This window comes from Bombyx mori, chromosome 17 (genome assembly GCF_030269925.1).
Source record: "Bombyx mori chromosome 17, ASM3026992v2".
In the NCBI taxonomy this organism is placed as follows: domain Eukaryota; kingdom Metazoa; phylum Arthropoda; class Insecta; order Lepidoptera; family Bombycidae; genus Bombyx; species Bombyx mori.
In genome coordinates this window covers 16,185,298-16,206,131 of record NC_085123.1, presented here as the reverse complement: position 1 = coordinate 16,206,131, position 20,834 = coordinate 16,185,298, and the positions used below count along the sequence as shown (strand labels likewise).

The following is a 20,834-nucleotide window of genomic DNA, read 5'->3' as shown; positions in this document are numbered from 1 at the left end:
TTACGTTACGGACGTTTTTTCCCGGTTAGGGTACCCCTCCGCATCGCCCCATAAAGAACTTCGTTCCAAAAGTGAAGCAAAACTATTACCAAACAACTCAGATTTTCGTTCACCAGGAATGAATCCAACTCGAACACCATATCAATTCATTTACTCTCAGATATATTTATACTCCTAGCTTCGAGACTACAGGATTTTTTTAAGTCAAAATTAGGCGTTAAGACAGGGAACTGTCAAATTTCAAATCCACCGCTATTCATCACGCCGCGAATCCTGGGGAAGGCGATTTTAATCTGTTAATCCTATCGTCCCGCAACAATGGATCAACAGTAATCCGCTCAGAAAATCGTTTCCACAGAAAAGTGAACTTAGGTTTTCACGATCGTTTCATAACAATAATAATAATAATAAATATCTTTAGTATTTTACTATTAAAACTACTTTAACCGTTTCATTTCGCGTTTAATATTTTCAACTAGACGTTTCAGATACTTAAGAGTTTTCGTAGTCATGGACGAATATGTTGTTATATGTCGACACTTGAATGTTGTGCTTAATCATAACTCATTCACATTAAAAAGATTTCGTGACGTTCCTTTGCAAACAAAAATAACTAACATTATCTTGAAGTTTGACTTGGGTTTTCACCTTCGCGATAAGAGGATCGCAGGTGTTAAAAAATCGCCAATCATTCTCCGTGAAAGGTAGTATATTTTTATTTATTTCAGCAGCCTCGCACTCTGTACCAATTCTGTATCAATTTGTTGTATTTAAAGAGTACTTGGATATTATCCTATGTCCCATGACTCGCTCCAATATAAACGATTGCTCTCATTCTTCGAAACATCGTGCCACATGGCGTCGCATCGCGAGAGCATCGGTGTCGCAGGGTTCGATTGATGCATCACCACGACCTCTCTGTCAAGAGTGTAAGACTAGGAAGAAGAAGAAGAAGAAGATTTTAGTCCATTGTTGAACGTAGGCATCTCCAAAGACACGTCACGCGACCCGATTCTGGGCCTATCGTCTCCATCCACCACCCGCTATTCTGCGCTAAATGTGTCTACAGCTCGCGATAACCGAAAGAAAGACTACTTTCCTATTTTTCTCAAAACAACATCACCCGTTCATCTCATTTTATTCTGACAGTTCAATTATCCTTCCAATCTTGATTACTGCAGGCAATTATGAGCCCGCATGGGTAGGTTTCAGAGTTCTGCCAACTCTCTCTCATACGTAAAATTTTGTGGTTTTTATTTTATTGCACGATATTACTCCACCATAGTAAAACCTTTCGTGAAAACGAGTTAATTACGTATTTAATTAGAAACATCAGTATCTGCGTGCGGGTCTGAGCGCCAGTTTACCACGATCACACGATACCAGTACTCCAGACGTCCTACCAATCATACTGGTGATTATCTTTTTTAGCTCAATGGTCGCTCGTGACAATCACATGTGTATAGCCATGCTATCATATTAGGTCAAAACCCACAAATATTTTGATATTTTATCTGAAACACTTCACGGTATATTTATTAATTTAGGGTATACAAAAAATTCCATCTCTTTGTCGAAAATTCAACAATATATATCTTCAAGAAACTAGTAAATGTCCCAGCGCTATTAAGTGTATCTCGATGGACATTCTCGAGTTACTCCGGTCCGTTCTTACAGATAATTTGATCTTCGCCCGGAGGGACAAGTTCACATCAGTTTTATAAACATCTTGGCCCATTAACCCAAGTTTCCTTGGATGCAGTACGGCTTTTGTTTATAGTTAGAGGATTTGGGTCTTAAGAACTTACGACCTTACCCGTTAGGGTGTTGGATTTAAGATTTAAGCACTTATTTGTCAAAATAAGGGAAACATTTATATTTTATAGACATATTTGCAGCATGCAGTTTGATATCGACTTTCTTAGTCTGATTTTTGCTGCTTTAATAGGCAGATAAGACAGCATCCTATCTGATGGTAGTGTGAAGACTAGTATAGTAGTAGTTTTTTACTGGTGGTAGGATCTCTTGGGAGTCCGCACGGGTAGGTACCACCACCCTGCCTATTTCTGCCGTGAAGCAGTAATGCGTTTGGGTTTGAAAGGTGCGGCAGCCGTTGTAAATATACTTGAGACCTTAGAACTTATATCTCAAGGTGGGTGGCGCATTTACGTTCTAGATGTCTATGGGCTCCTGTAACCACTTAACACCAGGTGGGCTGTGAGCTTGTCCACCCTTTTATGCAATAAAAATATAAAAATTATACAATGCCACTGCCTTCCGGTAATGACTGACTCCTTTCAGGTATTGTTCGATCAAGAACTTTTCGATTTGTGATTATGACAAGTATAACACCAGAAAAACACAATAAATAACCGAAATATCTCCCGTAAGCTTCAAAATCAACACGCGACCTCCACCCCTGCATCCTCGGGGAGCACTAACTTTTATTTTAACATAAATGAGGACACGACACCGTGACGGGAACGTAACGACAGCGGACGACCGTTGAATCTGCCCTGTAGTAAATTTCATTTTACTCGCTCTGTGGGATTTGCTTGAAGCATACAGAAGTAGTTTTATATTAGGACAGAGTATTGTGAAGCTCTGAATTTATGGCCTGTTTTGCTTTTTTTTAAGAAGTTACTCCGAAGTACTTGTAAGGTTCGCTTGGTGAATTTGCATACAGCTTTTATGAGGGATATAAAATAAAAAGTTTGCTTTAGAAACAGGGTTTCTCGATAAAATTCTGTGTATATATTACAACAAGCTTTATATAGGTTTATTGGATATCCAACGCTTAGCGGGATATTTTTTATTGCACTAGAAGGCTGAACGAGCTCCCCTCTACCGGAGTCTAAAAACTTGTCAAAGTCAATAGCGTGAGCGATCTTGAGACATGAGGTCGATCTTTCATTTTATCATATCAATGCTCCACTTTTAGAGTAAGACGAGTTTATAGAAATAGTGACTACTGAGGATTCTAGTGTCACAAAGCATCTTCTCTTTATAGCTTTTTTTTCCTACCTCTTCTGGTAACTCGAGGGGCTATACTAGATTCGCCTAATTAGTAGGTGAGCTCACGGAGCAAAAACCTGTCGACGTTGCTAACACTGACTCTAGCATGAGAAGTGCTTCGTAGAATCTACCACTGGATCGGAAACGCGACCCACTGAGAAGATCTGGCGAGAAACTCAAGTAGACACATTACCTCCACTTTAATTTCTTATTTAGTAATTGATGTTGCTAACACTATCCCTAGCAAGAGCAGCGCTTCGCAGAATCTATCAGCGTATCGGAAACGCGACCCACTGAGAAGATCCGGCGAGAAACTCAAGTCATATTACCTCCACTTTAATTTCTTACTTAGTAATTGTAGCAGAGCAACCATGGTACCAACACATCTGGGAGCTTAATGCTTAACTTCAACTGCATAGCTTAGGAGCTTCAATTCAGTGGCATAGCGGTATTTGCTTTATTATATAGTTCCAGTAGGCCTAAGTTGAACTTTTGTTCTTCTTTTGTCTTGTACGGCAACCGGCTTCAGTGTATAAAGAATAAAATTGTCAATTATTATACACGTACCTACTTTAATATACGAAAAATTAAAGGAAGAGAAATTAAATAGATTTGACTTACCGAGTATCGCGTCGATAAAACTGAATAAAAAAAATTGATCGAAAAAATATTTGATGAAATTAAATAATGTCTCATTAATAAATCCTAGAAATAGTGTACCTACTGTACTTGACTTTGCTTCAACGAATAATTAATTTTTCCAGAACCACTTTCACAAAAAGCCATGGTGAACATAAGGTTAAATAAGTTTGTCTGTACGGTGTCCGATTCTCAGAATACAGGGTATCTTAGTTTAGAGGACGGATAACAAATCACATTATTTGTAAAAAAAATAATTTGGATGTCCATCGTACGCTCACCAACATAACTGTTTAACTTAAGACGCGAGGCTACAGTCAAGCCGAAAAGTGAATTTAATCCATATCAATCATTCAGACAGCGTTACCACCGCGTGCGGGCCCACAGTATGCCCATTCGTGCGTATTAGACCTCAAGCATACACTCGTATTCAATGCTGCTATTTTCGGTAGAGAGCTCAAAACTATCCGGCTATTACAAAGGCTGTTAAGAACATGCATAAAGACATGTCAAGGCGCAAGCATGAGCTTTGAAGAGGGTTTACACAATAAAGAAGGCTTTGTGTGAAGCATTATTCTTTGTAGGGCAATTCAATTTTGGGTTTATTTTACATGAATTTGCTTGTTTTGTGCTAAATTTATTAAGCTTGTTACTTAACATACAACGTAAGCTGGCAGGTACATTGACTAGCTTTAAAGCTTTTGGTTTAATTCCATAGCATTCATTTAAGGTACCTTGATCTTTTTTTTTTAATTGCTTAGACATCTACAATGATGATGATAGCATGTAAATACGCCACCCACCTTGAGGTATCAGTTCTAAGGTCTCGGTATAGTTACAACGGCTACTCCGCCCTTCAAACCGAAACGCATTACTGCTTCACGGCAGAAATAGGCAGGGTGGTGGTACCTACCCGCGTGGACTCACAAGAGGTCCTACCACCAGTAATTACGCAAATTATAATTTTGCGGATTTGATTTTTATTACACGATGTTATTCCTTCACCGTGGAAGTCAATCGTGAACATTTATTAAGTACGTATTTCATTAGAAAAATTGGTACCCGCTTGCGGGATTCGAACACCGGTGCATCGCTCAACACGAATGCACCAGACGTCTTTATAGGCCACGACGACTTTAATCTGAAAACTAGACGATAAATAATAACTTAACTTATCACAAATTACAAAGTAAGTGACACTTTATCATCATACTCCAAGATGACCGACATTCACTTTGCGGAGACGATGAGATCACATATTCAATTAATTAATTATAATTATAATAATTAATTCAATTAACTGTATAATAACTGTTTCGTTGATGCTCTCTTGATACTCGTTTGCATATTTTCGCTAGTAACAAAAACATTCTAGTTTTTTTTTTTTTTTTTTTTTTTTTTTTATGATTGAAAGTTTACTGGTGGCCCGAAGGCCTTTCCAGTTTCACCAGGACAGGTGGGCGAGCAAAGGCTCAGCCAAGAGGGGTGGGATTTGCTAACAACTGCCCGAGCGCCTCCGAAGGAGACCTAACAACTCAAGAGCAATTGTTTCGCGAATGAATCTACTACCGGATCGGAATCGCGACCCGCTGAGAAGATCCGGCGAGAAACTCAGCGGGCTGATGCATGGGTTAGGTTGCACGTCGACCTCTTTGTCGAGTTCGACGAGTACGGTTACCGGGGTCCCTAAGCCTGCCCCTAGTATTAGAGCTGAAGGCATCTAATGCAAAGGTTATTGGATCTGATGGATCCGTAAGGACGTGTCTAGGGCGTCGACGGTGACTGGCTCCTGCATGATCAGGATTCGGGGAGTAGTCAGCGGCGGCAACGATAAGGCGATTATCATGACGCATAGCCTTATCGAAGTATCGTTCCGACGCTGACTTCATGTATTTCCGAATTGATTCGAGGCCCAGGTCGTCGTGTAGGTCAACGTTCCTCACGAACCACGGAGCCCCGACAGCTAACCTGCAAAAGCGGGATTGTAGGGATTGGAGGGTGTCTATGTGTGTGCGGGCCGCGTGAGCGAACACCACACTCGCGTAAGTCATGACGGGCCTTATGCAAGTTTTGTAAAGTGTCACCTTGTTCCGAAGGGACATTTTACTCCGCTTACAGATCATGGGGTAGAGTCTACCGAGAATAAACGCGGCACGGTCACGGACTGATTTTATATGCGGGCGGAATGTCATCGATGCATCCAGGGTAACGCCCAGGTACTTGACCTTCCTGGCCCAGGGTATGGGTTGTCTAAAGAGAGTAATCGGGGGTGTGAGATTCCTCCTCCTAATCCGGGAGGAAATCCGTGTGGAGCTTCCCCTCTGAAATAGCACCGCAGTACTTTTCGCTGGGTTGATGTCTATGCGCCATTTTCGGAACCACTGTCCTAGGGCTAGGGCTGCGCTCTGAAGCTTCTTCGCGATTAGGGACTTATTTCTACTAGAATAGTAAACAGTCGTGTCGTCGGCGAATAAAGCTAAATGGGTCGGCGGCGACCGGGGAATATCGTTGACGAATAAGCTAAATAGGAGGGGTGAGAGGACAGAGCCTTGCGGGACTCCAGCTGTGAGAGGTCGTGGGGAGGAGCGGCTTCCCTCGACTCGATATCGAAAAGAGCGGTTCGACAAGAAGTCCCGTATGATGAGCACGAGACTATCCGGCACGCCCATGTTGAATAGTTTGAAAATCAAACCATTGTGCCAGACTTTGTCGAACGCTTTTGCGACGTCGAAGAAGAGAGCTCCCGTGTATAATGGTTTTGGTCGATTAAGCCCCACAAGAATGTGCTCCGTGAGGCGGTGCACCTGTTGAACGCATGAGTGATTTGTACGGAATCCGAATTGTTCATCGATAATCAACATTCTAGTTACAAACTAACAGCGGATTATAACCAAAGTTCTACTTTTCATAAGTTATTGAAAAAAGTTTGTAAAAAAAAAAAGGATAAACTTAATAAACTCCTTATTTCAGTTTAACGGAGCTTTCAAAGTTAGCGCGAACCGGATGGGAATTATTCTATAGTTGACGGTAAACTTGGAGCTTCCTGTTTAAAAAGTTGGCCTATAGTGTGGGAGCTTTTTGTTGGCTGTTTTTTTGTTGATATTTTTTTAAGTTTTCCTTGTTGTATGTATATGTATTTTTAATGACACAAAAAAAATCAAAGATACATAAATATTAAGCTATCCTTAGGCCGGTTCATGCGTAACTCCATCAAATTGATTTCATATGGTTTTTGCCATGACCATCACAATGCTTGGCTTCTCGTAATGGATAGTTTCATAATGATACAACAGATTTTCAAAATATTTCTAGGATGTGACATTTACATTATTTTACATTACATTGACTGCGACCTGTGAACACTCAATAATTTCGCGTTATATCTGATAGCTTTGAATCTGGAATCTTTCTCATAAGAAGTGCAATTAACTTTATAAGCCGTATTGAATTTTGTTTTTTTTATTGCTTGGCAGCGTGGACGAGCTCACAGCCCACCTGGTATTAAGAGGCTATCGGAGTCCATAGATATCTACAACGTAATGCCACCACCCATCTTGAGACCTGAGTTCTAAGATCTCAATTTTAATAGTATAACCGCTGCCTAACCTTCCAAACCGAAACGCATCACTGTTTCACTGCAGAAATAGATACGGTGGTGCTAACCATTCGTGCGGACTCACAACAGGTCCTACCACCAGTAATTACGCAAACTATAATCTGCGGGTTTGATTTTTATTACGCGATGCTATTCCTTCACCGTGGAAGTCAATCGTGAACATTTGACTGACTGCGAGATTCAAACACCGTTGTATCGCTCGATACGAGTGCACCGGACGTCTTGTGCTTTTTCCGTCTTATCCTATCCTATCCAAATCCTATCCTATTCAAAATCAACTATAAGTTAATAACACTTATAATACAAATATAGTATAGTAGAAAACACTTATAGTTGATTTCGAACGACTCTATATAGAAATAAGTATGTATCTGGTACTAATTCGTGTGAACTCTACCGGACCGTGGTTATATTGAATCAAAACTTTAACTGAACCCAAAATCAAAATATTATTCTGAGTGAGTTTGGTAGTAATTCAGTTCTGAACGTTAACAATAACAGAGTTATTACTTGACATACAAACACGCTCGTAAACTGACCAGGGACTTAATTTTCAAACCGTACCGCAATTGCTATCGCTTTTAATCCATGATTCATAAAAGTTGTCCTATTGTTTTAAAGTCTACATCGTCATTGGTAACTGTCGTTTATGGACATTGACAATGTCATAGCCAGCGTAATGCTAAGAATTATTTTACTCTTTTTCCTTAGGTTCTGTCACAGTGCTCAAGAAACAAATAACACCTAACATAAATTAGTATTCAACAAAGGAATTGACGCAGAGCTGATTAGTAAAATGTTTTGGCGAAATTATCGATATGGATGGTGTATGCTGAGGTAGTAAATTAGTGCTACTAATAGCCAAAATCATTGTGGCGTATCTTTTGATAAACCGCCTCGTCTTGTTTGTCTTTTTGTTCTAAGCACAGTGAGTGCTGTACTATGGGAAGTAAATTCGATTCCCGATCACTAAGTTTATTTTTTATGGAGATTTTCATTGCAAAGATAGATAAACGAGCTCACAGACCAGTTGGTGTTAGTAGATTCCGGAGCCCAGACATATCACAATGTAAATTCCACCACCTATCTTCAAATTTTAGGTCTATATTTCATTGTATCATATAGAGGATATCCCACCCTTCAAATCGGAGCACATAACAACAGCCGAGATAAGCAAGGTGGTGGTACCTACTCATGCGCCCTACCACCAATAATTTCGCAACTTAGAATTTTTACGGGTTTGATATTTTATTATACGATTTTTTTTATTGCCTCGATAGGTGGACGAGCTTACAGCCCACCTGGTGTTGAGTGGTTACCGAAGCCCATAGACATCTACAACGTAAATGCCAGCACCCACTTTGAGATATGAGTTCTAAGGTCTCATGATAGTTACAACGGCTGCCACATCCTTCAAACCGAAACGCATTACTACTTCCCAGCAGAAATAGGCAAGGCGGGGGTTCCGCGTACCTGTGCGGACTCCCAAGACGTCCTATCACCAGTAAATATAAAATTAAAATATCTCGATGGCTATAACGTTTTTGAAAACACCCTCTGGACTTCACAACTCTGAACCAAATACAGTGTGAATGTATTTGTGGCACGACTACACAGTCGGGCTTAATGTAGTAATTCGATTCTGAATATAGATCCAAATGTAGTGCTGCCATCTCCTTCGATTTTCCTGCATAACTAATCATAACATAAGTTCTGTTGCCACGCTGAATTGGATTAATCTCTATTTCGGCTTACCTCGTTTTTTGATAAATGTACCAACACCAATCAGTGAAACCGACAAACGTCCAATAAGTAAACCGACTTTTGCCAAATTTCGTCGTAAGATACAAAAAATGCATGATAAATTTTGGGGCTACAACATTCATAACCATAAAGGATTAAAATTATACGTTTATTTACGTAATAGTATCGATACGCTCCAGACATCTTTTAGTGTCAGGTCGGTTATGAGGTCCACAGTACTTTAGTATTCCTCTTTGTCATTATTCAGTTACTGAACCACTGGGTTCATCCACAGTGTGTTTCCAGAGTCTTTTTTGCCACGTACCATCTGGCTTTGAAATGAGCTGCCCTCGACGGTGTTTCCCGAGCGCTATGATTATGTCCTTCTTCAAACGAGGCTTGTGGAGAGTACTCAAATGTAGGCAGCGGCTTGGCTCTGTCCTGGCGTTGCTGAAGTCCATGGGCGACGGTAACCACTCACCATCAGGTGGGTCATATGCTCGTCTGCGCAATAAAAAAATATTTTGTTACCCCGATATGTCGTACTCAACACGGCCGTATCAAAATATGCAAGTGAGCGAGATGAATACGCGGTCGCACTATCATTTCTATTGGCCCAACATTGGAACACCCAAAAAAAAATTGGTACCAATAATAGTAAACAAAAAAATAATTTGCAAACCTTCTTGTTTATTTAGTTATCGGTCGGACATTAGAACGGACATTAATAATTCAGAAAACCAACTGATCAGATGAATAGGGTTGGATATTCTGTAAGCAGTTTCATTTTGAATAAATAACGAAGGTTAATAATTAAGTTTATAGGGTTCCCAGAATCGTTTCGAACTATTTCTGAGCTACTGTTGTCTACCCGAACTGTCTTGATAACGACCTATATATCAGTTTCAGATTAAGGTCACTAGCCCACATTTTAAAATCTCTTCCCTCTTGCTTTTGCTTAATTTGAAATGGCCCTTGTGTAAGTAGTTTTGACATAATTGGTAATTATATTTGGGGTTGAATTTTCTCTGTGACCTGAGCTGTATCTAGCGTAAGTTTTGGATTCTGAGGGGCTGTAAGCAGGCAACTTTATAAGGAGACGAATATGATGGACATTGATTATGATTAGCCAAAATATATCTGCACAAAGGTGAGCAATGCCTTTACTGCCTCACTTGGGGAGAATACAGAATACCAGACTCCTAACACCTTGGCAGCTTTCTTCATATTTTATTGCTATTTTTTACAAAGCTATTGTCACAGCCTAGCTTTCTTTGAATGGTTGTAAAAGCTCATAGAATTCACGACACAAGTACGTTACTTATCTTGAAACATACAAATTTTATTATAATGGTAGCTATTTTGATATTCAGATCTGCTTGAAGAGAGAGGTCTCTCGAAGAGACAGTTTGAAGTCTTCGTGGCCTAAAGGATAAGACGTCCGGTGCAATCGTCTCAGCCCCATGCAGAAAGATTTGAAAGACCAGGCATCTCATTAACCGAACTTCAGTGTTTTTGGTGATTCTGCAGTCTCTCCAAATCTTTGTTAGCCTCTCAACTGAGGATCTTGTCACGGCGCAACGTCTTCGGATCTCGTCCACCCATCTAAGCAATAAAAAAAAGACAGCTTGGGATGCATAGCCTGAAACATGGCTGATCACTGTTTATGAACACTGCATTGACATTGACATATTTTATAACTTATTCCACGATTGGCTTAAAGACAACTAGACTCCAATTAGAAGTCTTGTTCTAAATTGACACCATGACAAAGAGTTACCAGGGTTCGGAATGCTGTACTTTCCGACCGCATTCCATAACGAGCTATACTGAGGTGCGCAGTGCAAAGTTAATCTCCAATCCGACGTGACGAAATTTGAATAAGCCAGCACCAACCTTTCTTTTTTCGGCTCTGGGGCGTGAGGATGATGATTTGGCAATTCACGAACTCCAAACAAGGCAAAACCTTTCAGTTTTTTTTTCTAACGCTTATTTTAGAAATTTATTTTTGGGGTGCTTACGAAAAAAAATCGCAGTCATCGAATCTAATACGTGCTTACATTTTAGTAGAATTCAATTTTATATCATTAATTTCTTAGGAAAGCAATCTCCGTGATACTGACTCCAAACTTACAGCTCGTATATACCAAAGACATAACTTTAATGTAAGATCAAGGAAAATGTTACGTATTTTATGCACCAAACTTTCTGACAAGTTAAGTTTACCGTGAAAGCGTCTATGCGATATCGCAAAGAGCTTTTGTATCGGCTGTTTTGATCACTAAAACTTTGTTACTTAATAATGGAAATGTTTTATGTAAGCTTAGTTAACAAAACAAAAAATATTTTCACTAACTAAGATTTATTGTCATTCGCCTCACACCGAAAGTTATAGTGTGTTCACATTGGCGTGAAGAGACGGACTCTGAGGAGATGTGTGTGCGATTCTCTGGTGTAGTATGACTTACCCTTCAAACGAGATCCGACAAACGCTTCGAAGCATAAATAAGTAAGGTGATGCAAGCAACCACACTGAACTTTTTATTATTTATAGCATAGATGGCTGAACGAGCTCACAGCCCACCTGGTGTTAAGTGGTTACTGGAGCCCATAGACATCCACAACGTAAATGCGCCACCGACCTTGAGATATAAGTTCTAAGGTCGCAGTATAGTTACAACTGCTGCCCCACCCTTCAAACCGAAACGCTTCACGGCAGAAATAGGCAGAGTGGTGGTACCTACCCGTGCGGACTCACAAGAGGTCCTACCACCAGTAATTACGCAAATTATAATTTTATGGATTTCATTTTTATTACACGATGTTATTCCTTCACCTAACCTTCACTTTTTATTTATTTTTCGTACTGTCAAGGTGAGTGAATCTAATGAAGAAATTCGATACATTTTAAAATTTTACTACAAAAAGATAAAAATGGAACGCAAGCCACGAAACAATTTGCAATGTTTATGGACCTAGTGCCGTGTCTGTGAGAGTAGCACAAATTTGGTTTAAGCGTTTTCAATCCGGAAATTTTGATGTCAAAGATGCACGTCGCTATGGTCGCCCTATTACAGACAAAATTGATGCCATTTATGAAAAAGTGAAGCAATATCGGCATATCAGTAGTTACAACGTAGCTGAAGAACTGGGAATTGACCACAAAACGGTTTCGGTGCATTTGAAGAAAACTGGCTACACAAAAAGCTCGATATTTGGGTACCTCACAAGCTCACTGAAAGGAACCTAATGAACCGTGTATTCGTTTGTGATTCTTTATTACGACGTAATGAAACCGTACGACAAGAACGTGCGAAAAAGGTCCTGGTCAAAGGCCGGTCAGGCTTCACAGACTGTGGCGAAACCTGGGTTAACTCGCAACAAAGTTATGCTGTGTGTGTGGTGGGATTGGAAGGGCATTATTCATTATGAGCTATTACCATCAGGCAGGACCATCGATTCTGAACTCTACTGCACACAAATGATGAGATTAAAGCAAGAAGTTGAGAGAAAGCGGCCGGAATCAATCAACAAAAGGCCACTCAGCAAAAACTAAGAGAGTTTGGCTGGGAGCTGTTAATGCATCCGCCGTATAGTCCTGACCTTGCACCTTCAGATTTCCAACTGTTTCACAAATCAACGACCATAGACAACAACCTGGCCTCTCCACACCCCGATATATCAATAAATATAATTCTTAACCATTTCATTCTCTACCTTTCGGAATAAATTCGTCATTTAGTTTTCTACTTAATTTTTTAATTGCGAACACTTCAAAACCAATTCGCTACAAGCGACGATTGGAAATCGAAATAAATTTGTATCCAAATAAACCACATTATATACAATTTATATATAATAGAAATGTATTGACTAGCGGCCGCCCTCTGAGTTCCAATCAGGTAAAAACAAACGAGAACCCTGTAAGTTATAAGCTTTACAAACATCGACCCGAGGGCTGTTACCCAAATTCATTTGTTTGATTTTTTGCTGTGGACGGGTATAATGTTTTCCGCAACATTTTATTGACACACCACCAGCAGCCTTTCATCCACATACGGCGCAGAAAGCTGGCACCCGAAAACAATTGAAAAGGCTCATCTTCTCCTTCTTCTTCTTTGTCTCCACCTTATCCCACTAAGTGGGGCTGGCACAAAGCATTTTTCTATTTCATTCTCCTCAATCAGCCGTCATCTCAACTCATTCCTCTTTCTTTTCTTTCGGTCGACCTCTTCCCCCTGTACCTGGCACTACCATTTCCATACGTCTTCCTAGTCACAGACATCTCCTCTCTATGCATCACATGTCCACACCATCAAAATTGGAAAGGCTCATCGTGACCGGTAAAACCTAAGGCAAAAGACCTAAACGCTGAAGCCTGTGAAAAGACTTAGAGAGGTAAAACGAGCCCACTAACAAGTCTATCTGGTGGAATGGCACTGGACTCCATAATCAATTCAATGCTACTTCCACCCATATTGTGATATGAGTATGAAATGTTGATAGCCTTGACTGATATTGTCGGTTAAGTTATAACCGTCTCCTCCTCCTCCTACAAAAGGCTCTTCCACTGAGCGGCATCAGAGTTACGGCCTTTCTTTGAGATGGAAGGATACCGGTTGGATCTTGCCGCTTAACCAATACAGGTAAACTCAATGGGGTCAGTCAGTGAGGAGGACGATGGATGCTAATAAATGTTCGAGTGCCCTTGGAGGAAACCTAACAGATCACAGCTTTCGTTCTTTTTTGATGATACGGCAAGTAGGTAAGATGTGAATACGTAACAATCAATAATACAATAGAGGTCTTTGACCTCATGTCTCAAGAAGGATGGCGATATTGTCATCTCATATCTATGGTTCCAGTAACTAGTTAAAACAAGGTGGGCTGTGGGCTCGACCATTCAATCATTTAATTAATCTATATCTTTATATATAATAATAATTAATATATCTTATTTATACCTTTAAACGAGCTATTCTTATATATATATTCAGATTATATATATAATCTCGGAAACGGCTCCAACGATTTTTATAACATTTAGTATCCAGGGGATTTCGGGGGCGATAAATCGATCTAGCTGCGATTTATTTTCAGAAAATGTTGTTTTATTCGTGTTTTCAATAATCAACTTTATCGATAATCAGCTTTATGACTCTTCCCAACATCTATTGGCGAATAATAGTACTATTTTTATATATATAATAATAGTACGATTTTTATAACATTTAGTATACAGGGGATTTCGGGGGCGATAAATCGATCTAGCTGCAATTTATTTTCAGAAAATGTTGTTTTATTCGTGTGTTCAATAATCAACTTTATGACTCTTCCCGACATCTATTGGCGAATAATAGTACTATTTTTCATAATTGAGAGCAACTAACTGCTTTAAAGACACAATAACACTAAAGCTATTTCAGCAGATGGCGTTGTTAAGCCACCCGAAGCCAATGAGTGTTTGGTTTAAGGTTAGACCAAGAAAATGAATTGTTTATTTATATTATTTGTGTCTTTTTAACTCGCGTGTTCACATACAAATGCCTAAACGATCTTGGAATATTTCATTATTTTATCAATGTGTAATTCGTATCTAAATATAATTTCTAAAAAACGGTCATCTATACTAATATTATAAAGAGGAAAGATTTGTTTGTTTGTTTGTTTCGAATAGGCTCCGAAACTACTGGACCGATTTGAAAAATTCTTTTTCCATTAGAAGCCGACATTGTCCCTGATGTACATAGGCTATTTTTTTGAATTTTTTTAAAATTTTTTTTTTGGTTTCATGTGTGTTTTAATGTTTCCGAAGCGAAGCGAGGGCGGGTCACTAGTCGTCTAATAAAGAATAAAAAACAAACTCGCTTTCGCATTTAGAAATAAATTTAACATGCTTGTCAGCTCATTTTTTCAGTATGTTTCTGTCATTAATAATAGAACAAAGCCAGGGCCAACCTGTGTTTCAACAACCCTAACAAAGAAGAGAAATTTGTATTTATTTCACCAAAAGTTTCGAAGGGCTGATACGGGGTTGAGTTTTTGTTCATAATACTTTGTAAAAGCAATTTTTAATTTCAAATTTATATCGTGCGCGATGTTTTTGCGTATAAGTTATAATGAGTTGATAGGATCAAAACTATTAGCGACTTTTCTATTTACTAGAGGTCCCGCAGTAGTCGAAATTCGACTATAATTTAATGGAATTGTAAGTTTGTACACTATTATGATTATATTTTATACTTCTACAATCACAAATTTCGCCAAGACTACACTATAAAAATATTCACAAAGACAAACAATATTTAATCTATTCTCAATTTGCCAACAGACGTCAAGAACAAAAGTTTGACAATAAATAGTATGCATGCGTGTGTGCGTCAAATACATGGCATGTAGTGTGTGTAATGTTTTCTTTATTGATTTAATGTGTCTTTTGTGCATTATTTTAAAAAAATATTAGCATTGTGCAGTACTTCTCTATATTCTCTATAAGTGTGGAAAATTTCATACTCCTCCGTCCGCGCAATTTTCGTAAATAGGGATACAAAGTTTTTGCTTCACGTATTAATATATAGATATAGCAAATAATAATCGTGTCGATTTACAAAATCCCGAACTAAGAATTTTCTTCATTGTTATCTACGCCGGAAAACAACAAAAGAAACATCCGCTCAGAATCGTTTTATCAAAATAATGACTGAAACGAAATGAAAAGGCCCTTTGGTTTTAGTGTATAACTAACGAACTGTGTATTATCGAAATATTATGTATTACTATTAACTTTTCATTTTTCATTATTATTATTATTTTTATTGTATTTTTTGACTTGTTTTTTTTTTCTATTTTTGTAAAAAAAAAAAATTATTTCAAAAATATATATATTTGAGAAAAAACAAAAAAAAAAGCGCGCAGAGTTTGTTTCGCCGGTTCTTCTCAGGACTGTGGCTTTTTTTGGAACCGGTGGTAGAGTTAACATTGTTATTTTTATTTTGACATTCCACAAGTGTGTCATACTGACATCTAAGTTGAAATAAATGATTTTGAATTTGAATTTGAATCGTTTATAGAAATAAAACACGTTTTCATAATTCTTGGTTCCTTAATGTGTAACACCATCGTTACTGTTCCTCAATGAACAAAACGGAATCCACTCCAGCCTAAAGTCGCACACACAATAATATGCCTCGTGAGGAAAAGATCTGAAATTGATAAAAAAAAGGCCAGGGTATACATACATCAAGCAGTACGAGTCATTCGGGACCGTCTTATGGGGCCGCAGAGTTGATTAAACATCAAAACGTATAGACCGCCGGTTCGATCCCCCAGCACGTAATGGGTGCCGGTGGAATAGACCGTAGCCTATATTGTTTCGCGAATTCGCAATCAGATTTAAGCAAATTCGTTTATTTTGTTTTGACGCTGGCTTATAAATACTGTATAAGCTATTATATGTATGTATGTATACGTGATTGTGTGTATGTGTATGTGTGTGTGTGTGTGTGTGTGTATACTTACTTAAGTATATGTACTTTTTATATACTTTTTTGTATATGTATTTGTAGCTTAATATAAATTTCATTGCACCTACCACTATTCGCTCTGCACTACTTTTGGTTGACTGGTAGAGAATCCCTTAGGCATTAAGTCCGCCAATGTAAATTTTACATGAAGTGTAATCTTTATCTGTTCGTTAGTCTCGCTAAAACTCGAGAATGGCTGGACCGATTTGGCTAATTTTGGTCTTGAATTATTTGTGGAAGTCCAGAGAAGGTTTAAAAGATAGACAAATATGAAAATGCTAGGAATTAAATAAAAATGACAATTTTGTTGTGTCCCCCATCGGACGGATTCCTTTTGTTTGTTTTAAGTTTATTTTACACACAAGTTTAGGTCTTTTATTTCTCGATTGAGGCACTACAAAATCTGCCGGGTCAACTAGTAAATAAATAAAAATAAATTTGCCATTTAATACCAATTAAAAAAATACTATCTCCTTTTCCTTACCTAATCGCTGGTCATCTAAAGGGCTATTCCAGCTACAATCCGACTAGTAGAGCTCACGGGCTCAATCTGAGAGAATTGCTAACACTAGCAAGAGCAGTGCTTCGCTGCATCTGCCACGGATCAGAATCGCGACCCACTGAGTAGATCCGGCGAGAAACTCAGTGGGTAATTTTCTGTATACTAAACGACAATTTCATAGACCTAATAATAACTGACATGTGCCTACCTTTCAAGCCGAAGCGCACTTGTGGCAGAAATAGGTAGGATACGGTAGGTTGATATTACATATAATACCTACCTCTTACTGGCGCCTAAATAACCCTAATTAACCCTAGCAGAGTCGCACCACTCCACGGGATTCACAGCGCGTTTCTCCTCCTCCTCATTCTATTGAATCTAATCACACATCAAAGTTTAAATCATCGTCGCTTAATAAATACTAAACGGGATAAATTGCATAACGTAAGTTTATATATTTGTATAATGTACTATAATATATAATGTATCTTGTAATATGTATATATTATTATATGTAATGTTTACTGTATGCACTAGGTTTGTGTTCCTAATTCTTCTTTCCTTCTGCGGGCCTACTGGAAGAGATTTCAACATGAAATAAGCAGTGCCCTTGTACTCTGTATTCGTATTGTCGTGTTTCTTCTAACAGCTGTGTGTACAAAATATATTAAATAAATAAATAAATTGCCTAACGTAAGAACAGTCGGCTTGGATAATAAAATTGTACACTATAATAATTATACTCCTTTGACAGCGATTCGGTGTTTCACGCGATACAGGCCGTACCGTATTTAGTACCGATCTGAATGCTGATGTCGTGAGACTTATGAGACAAATGCCCCATAATTAATGGCAGCACTATCATATTGAGGTCTATGAACTCAAGTAATCGTAAAACCCCAGATAGCTTGTTAGGTCACATTAAGACAAGAATAAAGGTGGTATGCTTTTTACGGGTTCGAAAGGATCTGTAGCATGTAACGCTCCTCCCACTTGATGGTAAGAGATCATAGTCAAAAACATGGACAATTTAAAATCTAAGCGGCCACGGCAAAAGATACTACAAGAAAAGTTAATTCATTAATAATTCTAATTAAATATCTTCCGGTGGTGTAATTAACTTGGAAAGCTTAAAGTTCGTAACTTATAAAAGCTTATAACGTTTAATTTTTTTGCATAATAACTGTAAACATAAAAATGTGAATTAAGAATTTAATAGTCCTAAAGTCGTAACTGTTATCATAAAATACTTTTAATTAATAGGTTTTACTGTTGTGAAATGAATGTTTAATGTAGAAATACTATACTACTACTAATAATTTGTGTCTATGAACCAAGACCGATGCAAATGGAAGAATTTGATTCGAGTACTACACCTCCATAAGAGGGTAATAGGAAAGAAAGAAGTGTCTATGAACCAGGGTTACACGTTATTACGGATCCTCCCGATCCATTAACTGTGCTTTTAGGTACCACAAGCACCGGTCACAGTCCTCGTCGAACCCGTCGCTGGTGATGAAGGGCTCGACGTGCAAATTAACCCATAGACACAGCTGAGTTTCTCGCCGGATCTTCTCAGTGGGTCGCGTTTTCGATCCGTGGTAGATTCTGCGAAGCACTGCTCTTGCTAGGGCCAGTGTTAGCAACGGTTTGAGCCCCGTGAGCTCACTTACACGTCAAGGAGAAGCTGATATAGCCTCTCAAGTCTATCAGCATAGGTAGGGAAAAAAAGCAGATTTGATTTGTCCCGAAATCTATTTCTACCGCAATTACGTAAGATCGAACACATCAATGCTTCGTAGTAGTAAGCCCATAAAAATCAGGGATCACAATGCAGCTATTGCGAAAAATTTCATGAATCTGATTTTTATTGTTTTTAAACGATGCGCCAACGATGTGCAGCGCTTTATAGGATCGTTTTATCATATTTCGCGATTCCTTATCTATTATGTCAGCGGCCACGAGAATGCGTTTTTGGCGGATCTAGATGGAGCAGAAGATGTAGCTTGGAAGCGGCATTGTGTTTGTGACGAAAAAATAATCATTATCAACTTGCTTCACTAAACGTATTGTTATAAATCAATGCAGTTACAAAAGTGGATATCGATAACTCCAACTGTTAAATTAATATTTTTTTACTTAAGGACAAGCATTTGCAGATTGGTGTTAGGACGTCTTGTTACTGGCGGTAGGACGTCTCCTGAGTCCGCACGGACAACCACCCTGCCTATTTCTGCCGTGAAGCAGTAATGCGTTTCGGTTTGAAGGGCGGGGCAGCCGTCCATGTCTCGAGGTGGCATTTACGCTGTAGATGTATATGGGCTCTGGTAACCACTTAACATCAGGTAGGCCGTCAGCTCGTCCACCCATATAAACAAAAATGATTATCTACGGAACACGCGCGTTTGTATAAAATCTGTTAGCTTTGTGACGTCTGCCTGGAATACCATCAGTCCATCACTTCCTGTGTCTATTGTGAAAGGGGCTTAAGCAGCTCACCGGAGAATATGCAACATAGACACAGCCCACTGAGCTTCTCGCCGGATCTTCTCAGTGTGTCGCATTTCCGATCCGGTGGTAGATTCTGCGAAGCACTGCTCTTGCTAGGGTCAGTGTTAGCAACACTCCGGTTTGAGCCCCGTGAGTTAGAGCTCACCTACTATTTATGGTTACGCTGAAATAGCCTCTCGAGGCTATCAGCTTAGGTAGGAAAAAAAGCGGTGTTATCTTACTAATTTGCACAGTACGATCTTCAGCTATCTTCAACTAGCATTAACTGGTAGAGCATATTGTAAACCAGGAAACGTAGATGCCTCTATCCTGCTGTTACTGCCGGCAGTCGAAGCAGTCATGGATTTCGGATGAAGGGTGGGCCGTTACATAATACAATTGAGATTTCGACCTCATGTCTCAAGGTGGAGGCGGCATAGGCTTCATGATGTCTATGGGCTACGGTACCTACTTAACACCAGACGGGCTAGATCCATTAATTATATTTATTTTCAAGCTATTTACCACTTTATGGCTTTAATCTAAAATTTTATTCACTTATTTAGCCTCAATGGGCTCTATTTGGAAATATTGTGACTAGTCATTTAAAAACACCAAAAATGTACTAATTATAAATAAAATATTCAAAAATTTTTACGAAAAATTTATTTGTTCCGGCCAACAAATAACAAGATTAAGTTGTAAAGTTAAGGTTTCCCTGGACTGAAACATTCTCGTGGTCACCGTTATCATTAAATGTCTCTAACAATTAAATTAAACTCACCAATGAACACACTCAGAATGATCAACAGCATTTTAACTAATTTAAATCCACAATTATTAGCACTTAAACCACATATTTACGAAACAAAACATCCATGCGAAACTCATACATACATACACTTCACATTTCGGTTAAAAAGCACGTGACTTACTATTTCAATTGAACACGCGAGAGTTCGCGTATTTTTCAGACTGTAACGACACGACCGGACCCCACGCGAACCAGATTGAAACTGAATTCAAATGTCAAAATGATAACATTCGTCGGTGTTTTGTGTTGCTAGGCTTAAAAATTTAAATTTGTATTTAAATATTCTGGAACAGTATTTTAGTTTTATTTTGGTGAATCCTAAGAGACTTGGTTAAGTTCCGGCGTAGAATAGTTTAGATTGTAATGTAAGTGTTCGTCACAATAAAACGCTGTGGAACAAACGGTAAAGTAGAATCTTCACGACGATAAATTCATTATTATATCTCCATGCGGGTTTTCTGTAAAGTATCTAAATCAATGACGTTCTGTGTA

The 20,834-nt window shown here is 38.7% G+C and overlaps 1 protein-coding gene across 1 annotated transcript in view; it reads right to left on the bottom strand.

Annotated features, from left to right (window-relative positions):
* The window catches only part of LOC101735462 (uncharacterized), a 107,903-nt gene extending 87,357 nt beyond the window's left edge, over positions 1-20,546 (bottom strand). The window contains exon 1 of the mRNA XM_021348148.3: positions 20,313-20,546. Within this exon, the coding sequence (XP_021203823.1) occupies positions 20,313-20,343 (31 nt within the window). The 5' untranslated portion in view covers positions 20,344-20,546. The remainder of the gene's footprint in view (positions 1-20,312) is intronic.
* Between the last annotated feature and the right edge of the window lie 288 nt (positions 20,547-20,834).